Raw genomic sequence first — 20,607 nt, forward strand, 5'->3', positions numbered from 1 at the left:
CTCAACCTGAGGATGGAAGAGCATCTCAGAGTGAGAACTTAGGAAAACTAGTGTTGCCCCTTCAGGTTGAGCCAGAGGGAACAAGGACCTCTCTCCTTCCCCATTGTCTGGCTCACCTAGTTTCTTCTCACAGTGCTCCTTCCCGGGTCCAGCTATTGCGGATGTTGGAAGATGGAAAAGTATGGGGCATACATCGGGTCACTTTGAGAAAGAATTCAAGGCAGAAAACTTTTGAGAACTGCACCTGAGCCTCTCTCACTTTTCTCTCACTCTCTATAATCTCTCCATGTGGCGTCAGGGAAGACATCCCCAGCAGAGGGACTGGAGTATAGGGTGTATGTCAGGGAGTGGAGAGATGGTGGTTCTAGAGCTTGGTGAAAAGGAACTAAAAATGCCCATTTCCACTGGCCTGCAGTGCTAAGGCTTGGCCTTCTTTTCCTCTGCACCCCTCCCGGGCCCCCCACAGCGCGCGCACACACACACACACACACACACACACACACACACACACACACACACACGCACGCACACACACGCCCCTCCACACCTGCGGGAGGGGGGTGGGATTGGCCGGTGCTATGGAAGGATGTGACTAAGTAAGATAGACGTACTGGGAGAGAGACAGAGACACACAGCGGGTGAGATAGAGGGACAGGCAGAGACACGGAGACAGAAACTGAGAGAAAAAGAGAGAACTGCTGAATATGAAACCTTTTTCCCTTGAAGAGAAAGGATACCCCGGCGGCCCCCACGTCCCACCCCCCCGCCTGGGCCGCCTCCGCTGAAGTGGAAGGAGGTACCTGAGGCTTCCCGGGGAGGGGGGCGGCTCAGAGGAGGCAGGACGAGGAGGGAGAGCCTTCCGTGGGGCACACATCCCTTTCCCCCCGGGCTCGATGGGCTACGATTTGGGGGCGGGGGCGTTAAAGACCTCCCACCTCCCCGCGGTCCTCTGCCCCCTCCCCCGGGCAGTCTTGTAGAGGTGGGGGGACTGGGGAAACCAATCCCAGCAGCGCTGGGAGGGAGGGAGGCGGTGGTGACAGCCTCGGGGAGGGGGCGGGAGGATCTGGGCGGCTCGAGCTGACTCCGGCTCCGGCTCCGCTCTCCCCAGCAGCCTGACTCTCTTCCAGGACTGCGGACCGTCTCGGGCCGCAGTTACCCAGCCCAGGGGCGCGCGAAAGCCGAAGCGCGGAACCAGCAGGGGGCGTCCCGCGGCCCGGACCTGCGGCCTCGGACCCGGGACCGGCCGGCGCGCGCTCGCCGCCAGGGGGCGCTGCGGGACTGCCCCGGCCCCCGCGCCCCTTCCGCGGCCGGGGCGGGCAGCGGAGCGGGTGCAACGGCCGCGCCGGGGGCCATGCGGGGCCAGGCCCGGAAGGAGAGTCTGTCCGATTCCCGAGACCTGGACGGCTCCTACGATCAGCTCACGGGTGAGCTCAGGGCCCCGTTGGGGGCAGTGGGCGCGGGGTGCTCGGAGCTCTGACCCCCAGACCCCGGACCCGAGGGTGCCCCCGGACCCTCAGCACCCCTTTCCTTCGTCCCCGGCTGGGGCACCGGGGCCGTGGGCCTGGGTCCCTTTAAGTAGATCCCACAGGAGTGGGGGTGGAAGGGAGACAGCAGGAGCAGGCACACGTGTGAAAGGGTTGTGTGTCTTGTGTTCGTGTGTGAGTGTGCCAGCTAGCCCATTCGGTGACACTGTACACGGAGCTTCCCCAGAACCGGTTGCCATGTGCCCTCAGCTGGTGACTGACAGCAAGGTCCATGTGACGGAGCGTGTTGTTGTATGTCTGAGGGTGGCTCGGGTGGCTGATGTATGCGAGTGCGTGCGACTGTCTTGTGTCCACGAGAGCCCGCGATGTCTACCTCTCCATAAAACTTTGTAACTGTGCACCTCTGTGTGGGAGTGTGGTTGGACGAACTGCTCTGTATGGTCTGAGCTCTGAGCTTTTCTAACGTTTGTTAGACTGTGGTCCACAGTCTATCTGTTTGGGGATGTTACTGCGTGACTATGTCAGTGTAAATGGGTGCGTGTGTATGTGTATGTCCTGCTTTTGCTGCCTTCCTCTGCCCCACTCCACTCCCATGTCTAAGAGTATTTCATGTGGGACTAGGGAAGGGACCCAGGCACCCACCTGCCCAATGACTGTCAGTCCTCCTGCTCTACACTCTTGTCCCTATGGTCACACACACACACACACACACACACACACACACACAATCACACAATCACACACAATTACACAGACTCCCCTTCATGTCCAGATTCACAAGCCTGTGAAAGTGCTTAGAGATTACTGGGACCAAAAATCTGGGCTTCAAAGAACCTTCTTCCTCAAGCCCTTTTATGAGGAGTTTTTCTCACTTTCTCAGAGTCCTGGGGTCTGGGGTATAGAGAATCCATGTTTGGGAGAGCTACAGTGTCTCGTGTGGCTGTACCCTTTTCCTTCTCATCCTCCTCCCCAATCACTGTTTTTCCTTGCTGGCTGTGCTTCCTGTTTTCCCCAAAGTGGGAAGAAGTGTGCATGTTTGTGAAAGATTTGTACATCCATGTGTATATATACACATGTGGGTGATGGGCCCAGCTATGTGTATTATAGAATCATAGATTTATACACTTCAGAGCAGCAAGGGACCTCTGAGGTCACAGAGTTCACCTCATCCCTCTCTCTACCATCCACCCTGAAGACCAGGGCTGGAATGGATGGAGTGTCTGCTTACATATTTCTGTGGGGGAAGGGCGTACATATAAGTGCTGACATCCCTGTAGTGTAAGACACATTCAGCTATGTATATAAATATGCATGCAGTTATGTGGCAGGTTTATCCATGTACATATTTTTATATGTTTACATTATGTCTATATTTGTGTGTGTTTGTGCATCTATCTCAGAAGCTAGGATGAGGGAATCTCTATGCATTTAGGGTAAAGCTGATTAAGATGAGAAAATGGCTATGACCGCGAGCTTTGTGAAAGAAAACAAAGATGAGGCATCATGAAAGGGGGCTGGAATAGAAAGGGCTAGGGGTGGGAGTACCTAGTTATACCCATTTTCTGATCCTGGGACCCCATCAAAAATTTTTGGTCTATATTGGGGTTTCCTATCTCCCATAGGATCAGGCTGGTGCCAGGTCTCCCAAGAAAGGTAAAAGGTTCCAGGTGCCCATTGTTTTACCCCAGGCCCTGATCTCCTACTCTTTATGGTCTAAGCCTTGGAAAAATTGGGGAAGATGGAAAAAGACTTAATTATCACCTCATTAATCATTTATTTTCACAACTAATTAACTATCCCTTTAGAGAGTCATCCTCTTCACCCTGTAAAAATGGAATAACATAAAAGGGCAGTGGTGGGTCAAATGCATTGGGCGGGAGCACCCACTCAACATATTCAGGAGGGATCTTGGGCTAGTTGCTTCCATTCTTTGGACTTGTTTCCTCTGAAAATGGAAACAATAATCCCTGACTCCTGTTGTAGGGTTAGCAAGATAAAACCGATGGGGCACACTTTGAGAAGTAAAATAAGAAGTTCATGGGTGCAAAGGGTCACTGAGAGGGTAAAAATGAAGGCAGAGCTCTAAATGCAGAAGAATGGAGTGGAAATTGTTGGACTGAGTTGTCCCAGAACCATCGCTGTCCATAGTGCTGAAATTTGAGGTCAAGAACAAGGAGAGGGACTGAGTTTTCTATAAAAGTTACAAGAAGGTTCTATTGTTCTGGGCAAATTATCTGTCTGTCTGTTCTCCACGACTGGGCCTGTCTCAGTACTGGGTGTGAAGGAGAGCTCTGTTCTAGGACTATTTCCTGGACAGAGGGCCGTGTGGCAGAGATACTTTTTTTGTCCCGATCTATTTCCTGGGGGTCTGGGGGAGGGAGGGGATTGGAGACTTTCTGTACCATTCTGGATTTTGGCTAAAAGACTAGACTGGGATAAGGGCAGCAGAATCACAGCCTGAAGGGAGGTTTCTAGTTCCTGTTCTGGACTTAGGTCGCAAGGGGATTGACTTTCTGTCCTCATCTGGGCTTGAAAGTGAAAGCTCTTGGTCTCTATTTAGGCCTTGGGATGGGGGTGGGGGCAGTGGAAATCTTTCTGTCCTTGGACTGAGTCCTTGAGGAGAGGCTCTCTGTTACTCCTGCCCCATCCTGATAGTGGATGTTTCTGCTGTGGTGGTGGTAGTTTCTGTTCTCTTGTTGATTGAGGGGTAGAGAGGGAAGAAGAGAGAGAAGTGTTGCTTTCTGTCTCAGATCTCTGTGTTTCTCTATGTCTGTGGGTGTGCATATATGTTTGAGGTTCCCTGGAGTTGTCTTTCTATCTTACTGTCCCAGGTCTGTGTGTGTTTGTGTGTGCATGTGTTTGAAGTTCCTTGGAGTTGTCTTTCTGTCCCAGGCCTCTGTGTCTTTGTCTACATCTATGTCTGTGTGTGTTCAAGGTTTCCTGGATTTGTCTTTCTGTTCTACTGTTCCAGATTTGTGTGTGTGTGTGTGTGTGTGTGTGTGTGTGTGTGTGTGTGAGGTTCCCTGGAGCTATCTTTCTGTTCTGTCCCAGGTCTCTGTGTTTTTGTTTATGTCTGTGTCTGTGTGTTTAAGGTTTCCTAGAGCAAAGTTTCTTAAACTGTGGATATCAACCCTATATGAGGTCATGTAACTGATGTAGGAGTCATGAAAAATTTCGCAGTAAATGTTTGATTTGCATACCTATTTCATATACCTATATACCAGGGGTCATGTAAAAATATCTCAGGTGAAAAGGGGTTGAGAGTGGGAAAAGTTTAAGAAGCCCTTGACTAGTGTTGTCTTTCTGTATTATTGACCCAGATCTGTGTGTTTGTTTATGTCTATGTCTATGTGTGTGTTTCAGGTTCCCTGGAGTTGTCTTTCTGTCCTACTGTCCCAGGTCTTTGTATATTTGTGTATGTGTCTGTGTGTTCAAGATTTCCTGGAGTCATCTTTCTGTACTATTGTCCAGATCTGTGTGTTTGTGTGTGTTTGAAGTTGTCTTTCTATCCTAGTGTCCCAAGTCTGTGTGTGTGTGTGTGTGTGTGTGTGTGTGTGTGTGTGTGTGTGTGTAAGGTTCCCTGGATTTGTCTTTCTGTTCTATTGTCCCAGATCTGTATCTGTTGTGGGAATTGTCTCTTTGTCCCAGACTTGGGTCTGGGAAGATTCTCTCTTCCCCTGGTGAGGAGTGCCTTTGAACTGCCTGTGTCTTCAATGTTTCTCTGTCCCCGCCTAGATTCTTGGGAAAGGGACTTTCATTCAAACTGCGTGGGGAGGAGAGGAGAGGGTGGGTATACCTATGTCTTTATCCTACATCCTCCAGAGCAGGGACAAGGAATTTCTGTCCTGTAGTGATTACACTCGTTCTCAGGGATGGGGCGCCCTCATGTGGCAGACGGGCTGCGCGCCAGACAGGAAAAGAGTAAAGTAGGAGCCTCGGATCTTAAAGAAAGTAGAAGGGAATCTGAACCTAGGATCCTGAGTGCGAATCGCTCACCCCAAATCTCTGGGCCACCAGCGTCGCCCAGAATCTTTGAGCGGGTGGGTGGGACTGCCAGAAGGACCCAAGGACTTCTTTCTGAATTGTTGTGGGTTTGGGGGGAGAAGGGAGAAGGAAGTGGGCTTGGAGGGAGGAGGGTGAGGGGGCAACAGAGAGGACTTCTGCGGTGACAAAGCAACTTTAGAATGAAGGAAAAGACCACTGAAAAACATCAGAAGCTTGGGAAGTGATCTTCTTCCCCAAAGAGAAACCAAAAAATTGGAGGAGACAGAGAAAGAAAGGGAGTCACAAAGAAAAACAGAGAGAGAGGGTAAGAGAATCAGAGACTGACACTGGCACCTCCTCTTCACCCCAGTTTTGTTGGTTCTGAAGTGTAGTGTCGTCATGACAACGATGCCCTCCAACCCTGACCTCCTGAACCTGACAATATCTAGGAGTCAGAAACCGAGGGAGAGACAGGAAGGGGAGGGGAAGAAAGGAAAGCTCTTCTCACTTCCCACCCTTGCCCTCTCTCCACCCACCCTCCTCCAATCCCCAGCCGCTACTTTCCATATATTCCCACCGAAGAAAGAGTCAGAGCCCCGCCATTTTTGAGAAACTTTTTTTGAAGTATTGGGGTGGGGGATGGGGGAAATATGTCGGGAGAGGCTCCGCCTCCCCCAAAGAGCTGCCCTCCCCCCACTGCAGCCAGTGATCCCTTTTCCCGACAGTCAGTCCTTTCTTCTCCCAGGAGGGCTCTGAGGCCAGAGCCACCCACTTTTGGGGGGGGCCATTGGCTGAGGGATGGGGTGTGTCGGGGGCAGCAACCGCAGCATGAGCTGGTGCCCCCGCAGCTGCCGGAGCCCCCTGGGACATGCTGCCCGATCCCTATTCCAGTTTGTGACCGGGACACTGGCTCCAGGTTCGAGGGAGGAAGGGAGAGGCCACTGCTGGATTTGAAAGACCAGGATTAAGGAGTAAAGGTGGGGGGTTGGGACCGTAGGACCACTGGCAAAGATGCCAGTGCTAAGGGCATCCAGCCTCTAGGGGCTGGGGTCTCAGCTGGTGAATATCTGACTAGGACGGTACAGGAGATGGTACTGGAAACACAGCATCTGATGAGACCACAGCCTCAAGATTGGTGAATTTTGTAGGTTTGTGTGGCCCTGGGAGTTTGTCCAGCGGCGTAACCCTGGACTTAAGGATCGTATGGATTGGGTTGGATTGCTTAGTACAGGCACTGTATTTAGGTAGGTGGAAAGTTGCATAGCATTCTTTCAATATATGGTGTCATATTCATTGGGAGTTGTTTTCTTTGGGAGGGAGGGGGTGTTTTCTGTGTCACTAAAGTGAGGGTTGTATTGTTCTGGAGTTTTGTAGCATTGTGTAGCACCAAAGCTAAAGCTGTGTAAGACTGAAAATACATAGCATGAGGTGGTGTAGTGGTATAGTACTGACTGATTGGATTGGATTATGTAGTCCTGCATTGTGTGGCACTGGGGTTGTGTTGTTATTGCAGTTGTGGGGAGTTTTGTTAAGTTTTGTGCCACTGGATTTATGTAGGATTGTGAATGATATATGTAGGGTGGGGGAAGTATTTCCTTTTGTTCTAATTCACTATCTGGAACTACAAATTCCGAAATGCCCCATTTTGCCTCTCTTGGAAAGACAAGGGCAGTCCAGCCCCTAACATGCTGGGCTTTGTAGTTTCCAGGCTATCTCAGAGCAGGAGGTTACCTGGGGTCAGAGTTCCCCTATCCTGGAGACCCCTAAGAGTTGTTCTTGCTTTTGGTCCAGGCGGTAGCTGAGGCCAACGCTGCCTAGTGCTCTAACAGGGAGTTCAAGGAGTGCTTAGAGATCTCTTGGGGGCACATCCTCCACCCCTTACTGGGGCCTGTCAGCTGATGATGGATGGCAGAAGCCCTGCTTGGCCAACTCTCAATCACCAGGGCCGTGACTTCCCAAAATAGCCCCACCAATCTAGAAAGGTCATTAATAACCTAGTCTAGCTACTGGGATTTGAGGTGGCCTTACCCTGTTCTAGGAGGGAGGGACCAGAATTGGGAGGGGTGGGTGGAAAGAGGGAAGACAGGAACTTTTGCAGAGATTCCAGGGCCAGGAGCCTTGTGCAGGCTCCCACAGCCAGTCTCCAATGGAAGGGAAGGAGCTGCAGCAAGCTGGGAAAGTTGTTCTGGTAACCAAAGCTGGCCTTTCCATTTCTCTGATCACCTCTCACCCCCAGGACCCAGAAACAACCAATATCTCATCCAAGTGAGGGAGATGCTCCCCCAACCTTCCCCCCTTGGCAAAAATGACTTCTCAATTCCCTGCTTTGAGTTCTGTGGGATTAGATCAATGACAAAAACCCAACAGGGGCCCAAGGTAGGAGATGAAATACATGGGAGTGATAATAAGTCACATTTCTATGTAATTTAAGGTTTACAAAGTACTTTCTTCATCACAGACTTATGAGGGATGCAATGTAAGTATTAATGTTCCCATTTTACAGATTTAAAAAGTGAGGTTTGGAGAGGTTGGTGACCTGCTAGAAGTTCCAAACTCATAGTAGGAAGTATATGGGCCAGGACTTGAACTTGGGCCTTCTGAATCTAAGTCCATTCTTCTTTCCATTACACCATTTCAGGAGAAAGGGAAGTGTACTTCTTCACTCCACCCCCACTTCCCCCTAAAAATGTTTACCTTATCATCCTATCACTGATTCCAACCACTAGGGTTTCAGTCCTTGAATTGGTTAGTATTCTCCATTAAAAAGAGTTTAATGGTGGGGGCAGCAAGGTGGTGCAGTGGATAAAGCACTGGCCCTGGATTCAGGAGGACCTAAAGTCAAATCTGACCTCAGACACTTGACACTTATTAGCTGTGTGACCTTGGGCAAGTCACTTAGCAAAAAATAAAAATGTTTTGATGGTAAATAATGAGATATTATGAGGAGGAGGTGTGGGTAATACAGGGAGACTAGCCTGAGGGTCCCTAGAACTGTAAGGGGCCCTGAAGATATACTATAAGCAGGCCTTTCTGATGTTTGCTGAAAAGGATAATTAAGAACTGTCCATTCCCCCAAGGAGCTTATACCTTACGAAGGGGGTTAAGACCTGGGCATCCATGACTCAAGTACTATAAGGGAAGGACAATGTGTTCTGGAGGTTCAGGAAGAGAGGTCACTGCTTCTGAGGGGATGAGGGAAACTTTATGAAAGAGATGGAATTGTAGCTGGGTACTGAAGGGCAGGTAGGATTCAACAAACAGAGAAGTAGGAGAGCCATTTCAGACTAGGGGATATACCATGAGTGAGAGCAATGAGAAGCCTTTGGTATATTTGAAGAAATGTATGCAATCTGGTTTGTATGGAAAACATGGTAGGAAGCAGTAGAAGCTCAAGCTAGAAAGATAGCTTGAGGCCAGCTTGTAAAGGGTTTTGAATGCTAGTCTGAGGAGTTTATACTTTGTTCTATTGACAGCAAAGTAACTGAAGGTCTTTAAGCAGGAAGATGGGATTATTGATGCCAAATTTTAAGGATATTATTCTGGCATCTGCACAGAATATATTAGAAAGGGGTAAGCATCTGGAAAGAAGGTAGAAGAGACTAAAGGATATGCTAAGTAGAAATGGATTGATTGAATATAGGTGATAAGAAAAGGGAGACAGTCAGATATGATTGGATATAGTCAGTCAGTAAACTACCTTTTATTAAGTGCCTTCTCTGCACTAGGCACTGTGTTAAGTGCAGGGGATACAAAGAAAAGCAAAAGACAGTTCCTGCTCTCAAAGATCTCAGAGCCTAATGGGGGAGAAGTGCAAGCAACTATGTCCAAATAAGAATAGACAGAAGAGGGGCAGCTAGGTGGCGCAGTGGATAAAGCACTGGCCCTGGATTCAGGAGTACCTGAGTTTAAATCTGGCCTCAGACACTTGACACTAGCTGTGTGACCCTGAGCAAGTCACTTAACCCTCATTGCCCTGCAAAAAAAAAAAAAAAAAGAATAGACAGAAGAGATTGGAAATAATAGAAGGAAGGCACTGGCATTAAGAGTCATCAGGAAAGGCTTCTCATAGAAGGGATTTTAACTGAGACTTGAAAGAAGCCTGGGAATCCATGAGGCAGAGATAAGGGAAAGTATTCTAGAGTGAAAATTCCCAGATTCTGGATCTGGAGTATCTTTTGCAAGAAATAGGATTGAGTGGGGCAGCTAGATGGCGCAGTGGATAGAGCACCGGCCCTGGAGTCAGGAGGACCTGAGTTCAAATCCAGCCTCAAACACAACACTTACTAGCTGTGTGACCCTGGGCAAGTCACTTAACTCCAATTGCCCAGCAAAAAAAAAAAGAAATAGGATTGAGGGGGGCAGCTAGGTGGCACAGTGGATAAAGCACTGGCCGTGGATTCAGGAGGACCTGAGTTCAAATCCAGCCTCAGACACTTGACACTTACTAGCTGTGTGACCCTGGGCAAATCACTTAACCCTCATTGCCCCGCAAAAAAAAAAAAAAGAAAGAAAGAAAAATAAAGAAATGGGAATGAAGCCAGTGTCAGAGTATGTAGAAAAGAGTAAAATATAAGAGTGGAAAGGCAGGATGGGGCCATGTTGCCAACAGAGGATTTTATATTTGATACTGGGGATGACAGGGAGCCAATGGAGTTTATTACATAGGGGAGCGGCATGGTCAGATCTTGTCTTTTCAAAGCTTCATTTGACAGGTGAATAGAGGATGGACCAGAGGAGAGGACAGAGGCAGGAAGAACAACCAGCAGGTTATTGAGATAGTTCCGGCAGGAGGTGATAAGGGCTTGTACCAGGGTTAGGGCAGCGTCAGAGGAAAAAGGGCAGATGTTATGATGATAAAGCAACAGAACTTGTCAACAGACTATATGGGAGGGTGTGAGATAAAGTGAGGAGTCAAGGACAACATCCATGTGGTAAGCCTGGGTGACCAGGAGAACAATGGAGCTTTCAACAGTAATAGGAAAGTTCAGAAGGGAGAAAGGGTTTGAGAGAAAATAATGAGTTCAGTTTGGGATGGGTTGTAAGTCTATGGGAGATCCAGTTTGAGATGTCTAATTGGAAGGAAGAAAACAAGAATTTGTTATATGCCTACTACGTGGCAGACACTGTCCTAAGCACTTTATGGATATTATTTCAATTGATCTTTATAGCATCCTTGGGAAGTGTTGCTGTTCGATCATTTTCAGTTCTGTCTGATTCTTTGTGGCCCAATTTAGGGTTTTCTCGGCAAAGATACTGGAGTGATTTGCATTTCCTTCTCCAGTTCATTTTATAGATGAGTTAACTGAGGCAAACAGAGTTAAGTGACTTGTCCAAGGTCACAGAGCTAATAAGTGTCTGCTTTGAATTCAGGAATTCAGGAAGATGAGTTTTCCTGATTCCAGGATTCCCAACACTGTATCTGCTGTGCCACCTACCTGCCCCCTTGGCAGGTAGATGCTAATATATTCCCATCTTATCATTGAAAAAACTGAGGAAGACAAGGGTTAAGTAACTTACCCAGGGTCATGTAGCTAGTAAGTGTATGAGACCAGATTTGGACTTAGATCTTCCTGACTCCAAGCCCAGTGCTCTAGCCACTGTACCACCTACCTGAGATGAGACTCTGGGAGGTTAAGATAGGGGTTAGAGCTAGATAAGTAGATCTGGGCATTGTCAGCATAGAGATGATAATGGAACACTCAAAGATGATTCCCACATGTCAGTCTGGGTGAGTAAATCATAAATTTAGAACCGGAAGAAACACCAAAGGTCATCTAACTTAAGGTTCTCATCTTACAGAGAAGGAAATAGAGGTCCAGAAAAGTGATTTGCCCAAGGTCATAGGTAGTAAATAGCAGTATTAGAATTTGAAACCAAGCCTTATGACTACTTTTCACTATTCCGTAATTGCCAGAAGTAGTGAAATCAAATAAAAGAGGGGTAGAAGTAGGCTGGGGAGATGTTCAGTTTGGGATCCTTGAAGTTTGAGGTGTCAGTAGGCCATGAAGGAGAAGATATCCTTAAAGTATTTGGAGGAGCAGCTCTGGAATTCAGGTGAGACATAGGGGATGGAGATATAGATTTGGGAATCCTATATTTACAATTATCACTGAGGCTGTGGGAGTGGATCAAATCACCAAAGTATAACGTAAAGAAATAAGAAGAAGGGGAGGCAGCTAGGTGGTGCAGGGGATAGAGCACTGGCCCTGAATTCAGAAGGATATGAGTTCAAATCTGGCCTCCAAAACTTGACACTTACTAGCTGTGTGACCCTATGCAAGTCACTTAACCCCCATTGCCCCACAAAAAAAAAAAAGAAAGAAAGAAAAAGAAATAAAAAGGACAAACTTTTCCCTCTTCCCTAAAAGAGAAAGAATTGGCTGTATACACAATGTCATGGGCATATGATCATAGGTCTAACACTGGAAAGAATATCAGAGGCTATCTAATCAATCTCCTTCATTCTCCTCCAGGTGAGGAAAGAGATATCTAGGGAAGTCAAATGACTTGCCTAAGGTCCCACTTGGAATAAGCATCAGAAACAGGATTTGCACCCAGATCTTCTTACTCTGGGACCTTTGCTCTTTCCATTAGGCCACACTGGCTCTTAGTATAGAAGAGAGAGAACTCAATTTTCCCTTCATTCTTTCTCTAGCTTTTCTGCATAGTCTCTCTATCCACACTGAGCTCACCAATTCAGAAAGCTTTCCACATTTCTTGCCCTTAATACCCATCAGCTAGCCTGTCCAAGGTATAACTACAAAGTCTGGAATTTTCCCAAAGAAACCTTTCCTAGGGATCTATTTGATCCTCAATCCTGAGAGGTAGATGCTATCATTACCCCCATTTTTCAGATAAGGAAACTGAGGTTAAAAGAGATTTAGCCAGAAGCAGCTAGGTGGTACAGTGGATAGAGTAATGGCCCTGAAGTCAGGAGGACCTGAGTTCAAATCCAGCCTCAGACACTTAGCACTTACTAGCTGTGTGAGCCGGGGCAAGTCACTTAACCCCAATTGCCTCACCAAAAGAGAGAGAGAGAGAGAGAGAGAGAGGTTGATTTAGCCCTGGACCATACAGCTTGCAAATGTCTGAGGTAGGGTTTGAATTCGAGTATTCCTGACTCCAAGTCCAAGACTCTAGGCACTGTACCACCAAGCAGCACATTAATTTCTGAAGCCTTTACCACAAAGAAGTGTAATGAGGCTCAAATGGGACAATACATGTGATGTGCCTGGCAAACTTTAAAGCCCTACATAAATATCAGTTGATGTGATTACTATGATTTCATTGTCTTTTGTTTGATGACTCAGGGATGGTACCACCACCAGGTCTGGTGTGATACTCTGCTAAGACAGAAGTAGATTTCCAGTCCTATGGGTGTAGACCTTAGGTTATCTTCTCTGCCTCTAGGTTGCTCTACAGCCACCTTGGCCCCTGAGGGTTCTGCCCTTGGGTAAAGAAGACACATTCCTTACTTGTAGTAGTGCAGTACTAAGACTGGTGAAATCTAATAGTTTGATGATTTAATTCCACTAATGAGCTTCCTGGGGCATCTAGAGAAGTCAGTCAGGAAAATCTCAAAATAGTGCAGCCAGTTGAGAAATGGGATATTTGAACTGAGCTTACAAATTCTTTGCTACCACAAAAAACTCTGCTATAAACATTTTGGCGTATATGGGAACTTTCTTTTTATCAATGGTCTCCTTGAGGTATAAATCTAGTAATGGAATCTCTGAGTTAAAGATTATGGACATTTTAGTCCCTTTATTTGCATAATTCCAAGTTCCTTTCCAAAATATTTGTACTCGGGTCCCCTAGGTGGTGCAGTAGATAAAAAACTGACCCTGGAGTCAGGAGGACCTGAGTTCAAATCCAGTCTCAGACACTTGACACTTACTAGCTGTGTGACCCTGGGCAAGTCACTTAAACCTCATTGCCCCACAAAAAAAAAAAAGAAAAAGAAAAAGAAAAGTGCCAAAACAGCTGTACTTGATTCACAACTCCTCCACCAACAATGCACTAATGTGCTTATCTTCCCACATTATCTTCCTATATTTTATCACCTTTGTCAATTTGCAGGGTATAAGGTGAAATCTCAGGGTTGTTTTGATTTTCATTTTGCTTATCATTAGTGACTTAGAGCATTCTTTCATGTGGTGGTTAATAGTTTGCAAATCTTTTGAGAACTCCTGGTTGAACTCCTTTGACCATTTATCTATTGGGAAATGGCTTTTAGTTATATATGTGCATGTTAATTGTTTATATATCTTCAATAACAAATCCTCAGAAAAATTTGATATGAAGGATTTTTTCTTCCCATCATACTACTTCCTTTCTTATCCTAGGTGCATTAGGTGCATTAATTTGTTTTGTTTTGTTTTGTTTTTGCGGGGCAATGAGGGTTAAGTGACTTGCCCAGGGTCACACGGCTAGTGTCAAGTGTCTGAGGTCGGATTTGAACTCAGGTCCTCCTGAATCCAGGGCCAGTGCTTTCTTTATCCACTTCATCACCTAGCTGCCCCAGGTGCATTACTTTTTTATGCAGAAGTTTTTCAGTTTCATGTAACCAAAGTTATCTATGTTGTCTTCTGTAATTGCTTCTATTCCTTGTTTGATTAAGAATAATCTTCTACCCATGGCTGTGAGTATATGATATGCTTCTCATTTTTTAAAACAGTATGATCTTTAATACTAGAATAACATTTCCATTTAGAATGTATCATAGAATATGATATAAGGTATTGATCTAAGCCTGATTTCTGCCAGAGTGCTTTCTAGTTTTCCAAGAACTCTGAAAGGGTTCTTTCCTAAGTAATTTATATTTTCTAGTTCATTGGACCTGGATTAATGAGTTCCCTTGTTTCTGATTCTCTCTTGCCTACTCTGTTCCAATTGATCCACCTTTATTTTTTAACCAATACCACTTGATTTGATGACTACTGCTTTATAATATAGTTTGAGGTCTAGAACTACTATTCCCTCTTCATCTGTACTTCTTCACACTATTTTCTTTGATATTCTAGATCTTTTTTTTTCAAATGAATTTTTATTATTTTATCAAATTCTGTGATGTATCCCTTTGATAATCTGGCTGGTATAGCATTAAAACTATAAATTTGGTGGAATTATCTTTCTTGTTACATTGGCACAGCCCGACCAGGAACATTAAATATTCCTTCAGCTATTTAAAGTGTTGTTTTTTTAAAAGGATCACTTTGTAATTGAACCTATACAAGTATTTTGTGTGCTTTGGTAGGTTGATCCTCAAGAATTTTGTATATTTATCATTTGTTTGGAATGAGATTTCCTTTTCTATTATTACATCTTGGATATTGTTATTATATATGCTGTTGGGGGGTGCAGTGGATACAGCACTGGCCCTGGAGTCAGGAGTACCTGAGTTCAAATCCGGCCTCAGACACTTAACACTTACTAGCTGTGTGACCCTGGGCAAGTCACTTAACCCCAATTGCCTCACTAAATTAAAAAAAAAAAGTATATATGCTGTTGGCTTTTGGGGGTTAATTCTGTACCCTACCCCTTTGCTGGAGCTATTGTCTCAGTATCTTTGGGCTTCTCTAAGTTTTCTAAGTGCTGCTTTAAACCATCATATCATCAGAAAATAGGGGTAGTTTTATCCCTCCTTTACCTATCTTTATGCTCTGTCATTGTTTTTAATCTTTGTATCCCTGATACCTTGTACAAAATAAGCAGTTTTTAAATGTTTGTTAAATTTTTAAAAACTCTTTCTCCCTGTTAGCCCACCTACTAAATGATCATTTCCTTGTCTGAGATATGTCTCCTGATCTTAGCTTATTTGAAGGCATAAGGAATTGACAAGTCCCAAACTCAAAGGATGATCTAGCTTAATGGTACCAGCTTTGTCCACTACCCCAAGTTCTCTTTGATAACTCATTTAGGTACACCCAAACCCACGTGTATGGCTTATCCCAAATCCTCTCTCTATAAGTTTATACTCTAAAACTCTAGTGAATCTTGGATCTCATTGATAAGGGTCATCCCTATAGCTGAGCTGGTCCAGATCAGAAGGAGGAGTCATGATTCTTCTAACCTAATATATAGCTGGCCCTAGATCAAACTTACATCCCGTCCAGCCATCCACCAGTAAACCAAAACCAAGCTAGACATCTCACCATCTGCTGCTGCATTCAGACCCTTTCTCTTGCTTGGACAACAGAAGTCAAATCAATACCACCATTGCTCCTGGAAAGGGTGTGACTGTAGACTGCCCTATGAATCCACTTACCGTTCTTATGTCTCTCCAGACTAAAACTCGCTTCCTTAGCCACCCTCCCCTATATATGTAGTCTCCTCCATTTAAATGGGTTATTTTGGTTTTGGGGGGTTTTTTTGCATGTGGCAATGAGGATTAAGTGACTTGCCCAGGGTTACACAGCTAGTAAGTGTCAAGTGTTTGAGGCCAGATTTGAACTTGGGTCCTCCTGGATCTAAGACTGGTGTTTTATCCTCTGCACCACCTAGCTGTTCCTTAAATGTATTTTGGTTTTGTTTGTTTGTTTTGTTTTGTTTTGTTTTTTAGTTAGGCAATTGGGGGTTAAGTGACTTGCCCAGGGTCACACAGCTAGTAAGTGTTAAGTGTTTGAAGCCAGATTTGAACTCAGGTACTCCTGACTCCAGGGCCAGTGCTCAATCCACTACGCCATCTAGCTGCCCCTTAAATGTATTTTTGAGGACAGAAACTATCAAACTTTTGTTACTTGTGTCCCTAGCAGGGGTGCTTAATAGTTGGTGCTTAATAAATGATTTGTATTTCATTTGTTCATTCATTCATTCAACAGAGTATATCATAACTTCCCAGTGCCTCCCAATCCTAAGCCTCCATAGAGGGTTAAAACCAATGTGTTTGGCCTCTATTTCATAGGATCATAGATTTAGAACTGAAATGGACCTAGGAGTTGAAGTGACATCCCTCTGTCACCTTAGGTTTATCAAACAAAGTCTCAGTTGTCATATCTTTCAAGGAGTCTTGTCTGATTTCACATAATAATCAAAAATACTTTTTATAAAGTAAAAATAACAATCATCCCCTCACAACTTCAATCTACTTGTCTATAATGTTTTGTTTTGGGGTGTTTTTTAATGATTCCTACTATGTGTCCAGTTCTGTGCTGAGTGCCATATGAAAGACTGAATGAGTGAAAAAAGAATTTATTAAGCGGCTACTTAATAAATCTTGGGTCAGTCGGTCAACAAGCATTTATTAAGTACTTGCTATGTGGCGGGCATTGTGTTAAGCATTGAGAATACAAAACATGTAGAAAAACAACAACAGTCCCTGCCCTCAAAGAGCTTACATGCTAATGGTGGGAGGTAGACATAGAAGGACACTGAAAGGTGAGGAGGAAGTTTAATGGGAAAGTATGATAGAGGAAGCTCAGAGTGTAGCTTAGAGAAGACTGAGAATACAAATACAAAGGTGAGATAGGACCTGCCTTCAAGGAGCTTACATTCAAGTTAGGAAAACAACACACACACACACACACACACACACACACACACTTGCCATAGGCAGGGAAAAGAGTTTTCATTTAAGGAGCTCCAGGAATTGTTGATTGTCATGTCCTTTCCAAAAGCAATACTGGGGGCAGCTAGGTGGCGCAGTGGATAGAGCACCAGCCCTGGAGTCAGGAGTACCTGAGTTCAAATCCGGCCTCAGACGATTGACATTAACTAGCTGTGTGACCCTGGGCAAGTCACTTAACCCCAATTGCCTCACCAAAAAAAAGCAATGCTAGCATTGATGTGATTACTGTTTCTAAAGCAAGAAGTAGAAAACAGGGATGGGGGACTACATGCCTGGTGACAGGAAAAATAACAAACTGTCCTGAATGTCTGGTTAGCAGGGTAGATCATAGGATCATCATCTGTATCATAAATTTAGAGCTGGAAGGGACATTACTCATCTTTAAGTCTAAACCCTTCCCTTTATGGATGAGAAAACCGAAGCCCAGAGAGTTTAAGTGGCTTGCTTGGAGTCACACAGCTGGTAAGTTTCTAAGTCAGGATTTAAACCCAGGTTTTCTTCCTCCAAGGTCAGTCATTTATCCACTTCTCTATGCTGCTTCTCCTACATCATGCTACCTGGTCTGGGATTGGATATTTACAGAGGTGAATTTGTACTAACTCACCAATTGGAATGAGAGGAAAGAGAATTACAAAGCTGAATGAATTACTTCCCTTAAAGAGAGGGCTATGGGGGGGGCAGCTAGGTGGCGCAGTGGATAAAGCAACGGCCCTGGATTTAGGAGTACCTGAGTTCAAATCCGGCCTCAGACACTTGACACATACTAGCTGTGTGATTCTGGGCAAGTCACTTAAACCCCATTGCCCTGCAAAAAAAAAAAAAAAAGAGAGAGAGGGCTATGGTCTTCCAATATCTTAGTGCCATCCGATTGGGGGGGGAAGGGGATTAGTGGTGCAGCAGGTGGTAAGATTTGTGGTGTAGATAGTTGGATTCAATGAATTTGGGAACCCAAGAAAAGTAGACAAAATTCCTGACAGGTTGGCAGGTGGATGGATGAGAATGGAATTGAGAATACAAAATTAACCCACCATTTGCCTAGGACCCAGAAAGTTGGTCCCCACCTGAAGGAGTGTGCAGTCCAATAAGGCAGTTATGACAGATGGACAAGTAAATAGGATATGAGGTAGAATATTATAGAGGCAAAGCAGATAATATGCTATAAGAAATCTGAGGAGGAGGAAGAACTCACTTCCAACTGGGAAGGAAGGAAGGAAGGAAGGTCAGGAAGGTTTCACAGAGGAGGTGGCATCTAAATTGGGCCTTGAAGGAAGGTAGAGATTTCAACAGATGGAAATGAGAAGGAAATCTATTTTAAGCATGGAGGACAGCATGAGAAAAGACATGTATTCTATAACAATGAGATAATATCTGTAAGAGCTTTGAAAATCTTAAAAACACTCCATAAATTTTAGCTATGATTAATAATGAGGATGGTGATGGCGATGGCGATGATGACAGTGAAGACAATGACAACCAATTGACCAACAACGTAGAAGAAAGACTGAAGAGTGAATAGATTGGAAGCAGAATAACCAGTTAAGAGATAACTTGAGGGGCAGCTAGGTGGCGCAGTGGATAAAGCACCGGCCCTGGAGTCAGGAGTACCTGAGTTCAAATCTGGCCTCAGACACTTGACACTCACTAGCTGTGTGACCCTGGGCAAGTCACTTAACCCCAATTGCCTCACTAAAAAAAAAAAAAAAAAAAAGAGATAACTTGAAGACTATTTATGAAGTTCAAAAGGGTTGAGGTCCTGAATCAGGGTGATTGAAGTTTCTAAAGGTATTCTCCCCAGCATCATTTCCATGGTCTTGTCCTATTCTTTCTCATCAGTGACTTGGATGAAGATGTGTAATGTAAGATTCTAAATGTGGATTCTAATCTGTTCCCCCAGTTTTGGGGGAAACTGACTAAAATCACTGATAAAACGAGTTTAGGTTTTTAAGGGTTTATTGAAAAATAGAAAGAAAAAGATTGAGAACAGAATTCCAACAGCCTGGCATTCCTATCTTTCCTCAAATTTCCTGTGAAGTCCTCTGCCGCCACCACCACCATCAAGTCAGGAACCCAAAAGAGAGAGAGCTCTCCACGCAGGCCCTCTTTCCTCCTTCCTGTCTCCTCCCAGAAAATAGGAGGCTCCTCAAGTTGATTGGCTGGTAGCCTTGATAGACAGCACCCATGAGCAAACATCACTTCCTGATGCCAAGGAAAAGCCACATGGCCTTGCCCTCTGAGGCATTTTCCTCATGGTGGAGCTTTCCTATGGTAAGTCTCCAGTAGGTGGCATCATTCCAATAATTACAAAGACATGTTTTTCTAATTTTCAGAGGTAATAAAATTAGGAAGGGTAGATAACTAGTATACTATTTTTCTCATCTGTAAAATTAATTAGACTCAGTAACCTTAAAGGTCCCTTCCAGCTTGAAATCCATAATACCAGGATTGTAGTGTAAGTAGAGAGTAGGGGGAAGATGCAGTAGATATTACAGAGGAGTTGGCAATTGATTGGATGTATGGCATGGTAGATGACAGAAATTAAATATGACTCTAAGGTTAGAAGCCTGAGGAGACTGGGAAGATCATGGTACCCATAAGAGAAATGAAAAAGGTAAGAGGAAAGGTAGGTTTTAGGGGGAAATTGTGGATTCAATTTGGAACATGTTGAGTTTCAAGTGCCAGTAGGACATCTAGGTGCAGTTACGTGGTAGTGCTGGACCTGGAATCAGGAAGACCTGAGTTCAAATTTGACCTCAGACATTTATTAACTATGATCCTGGGCAAATTGCTTACCCATTGTTTGCCTCAGTTTCCTCATCTGTAAAATGGGGATAATAATAGGACCTATTGGGGCAGTGAGGTGGTGCAGTGGATAGAGCACCAGCCCTGGATTCAGGAGGACCTGAGTTCAAATCCAGCCTCAGACACTTGACACTTACTAGCTGTGTGACCCTGGGCAAGTCACAACCCTCTTTGCCCTGCAAAAAAAAAAAATGAATGAATGAATGAATGGATAGATAGCTAAATAAGTGAATGAGTGAATGGATGAATGAATGAATGAATGATTGAATAAATAAATAGATGAATAAATGAATGAACAAAATGGTAACTAAACAAATAAATGGATGGATAAATAAAATAAAATAAAATAAATAATAGGACCTACCTTGCAGGATTGTTGTAAGGATCAAATAAGATAATATTTGTAGGGGCAGCTAGGTGGTGCAGTGGATAGAGCACCGGCCCTGGAGTCAGGAGTACCTGAGTTCAAATCCGGCCTCAGACACTTAACACTTACTGGCTGTGTGACCCTGGGCAAGTCACTTAACCCCAATTGCCTCACTTAAAAAAAAAAAGATAATATTTGTAAAGTGCTTAGCACAGTATCTGACACATAGTAAGTGCTACATAAACGTTACCTTTTGTTATTACTACTACTATTTGTCTTATCATCATCTAGGTGGAGATATCTAGCAAGGAGTAGGAAATACCAGTTTGGAGAAGTTGAAGGTGGAAAAAAAAGACTTGGCAATTATTTGCATAGAGGTTGTAATTAAAGTCATGGAAGGAGATTAG

The 20,607-nt window shown here is 44.8% G+C and overlaps 1 protein-coding gene across 4 annotated transcripts in view; it reads left to right on the top strand.

Moving 5' to 3' along the window:
* The first annotated feature begins 553 nt into the window (after positions 1–553).
* The window catches only part of KCNIP2 (potassium voltage-gated channel interacting protein 2), a 35,764-nt gene continuing 15,710 nt past the window's right edge, over positions 554–20,607 (top strand). The window contains exons 1-2 of one of the 4 annotated variants that reach the window (XM_043983917.1): positions 554–796; positions 1,109–1,424. In XM_043983917.1, the coding sequence (XP_043839852.1) occupies positions 1,352–1,424 (73 nt within the window). In that variant the 5' untranslated portion in view covers positions 554–796; positions 1,109–1,351. Of the gene's footprint in view, positions 797–1,108; positions 1,425–6,217; positions 6,385–20,607 lie in introns of those variants that run through there. The other 3 variants (XM_043983916.1, XM_043983919.1, XM_043983918.1) reach the window with 3 other exon arrangements.

This window comes from Dromiciops gliroides, chromosome 2 (assembly GCF_019393635.1).
Source record: "Dromiciops gliroides isolate mDroGli1 chromosome 2, mDroGli1.pri, whole genome shotgun sequence".
Classification (NCBI taxonomy): domain Eukaryota; kingdom Metazoa; phylum Chordata; class Mammalia; order Microbiotheria; family Microbiotheriidae; genus Dromiciops; species Dromiciops gliroides.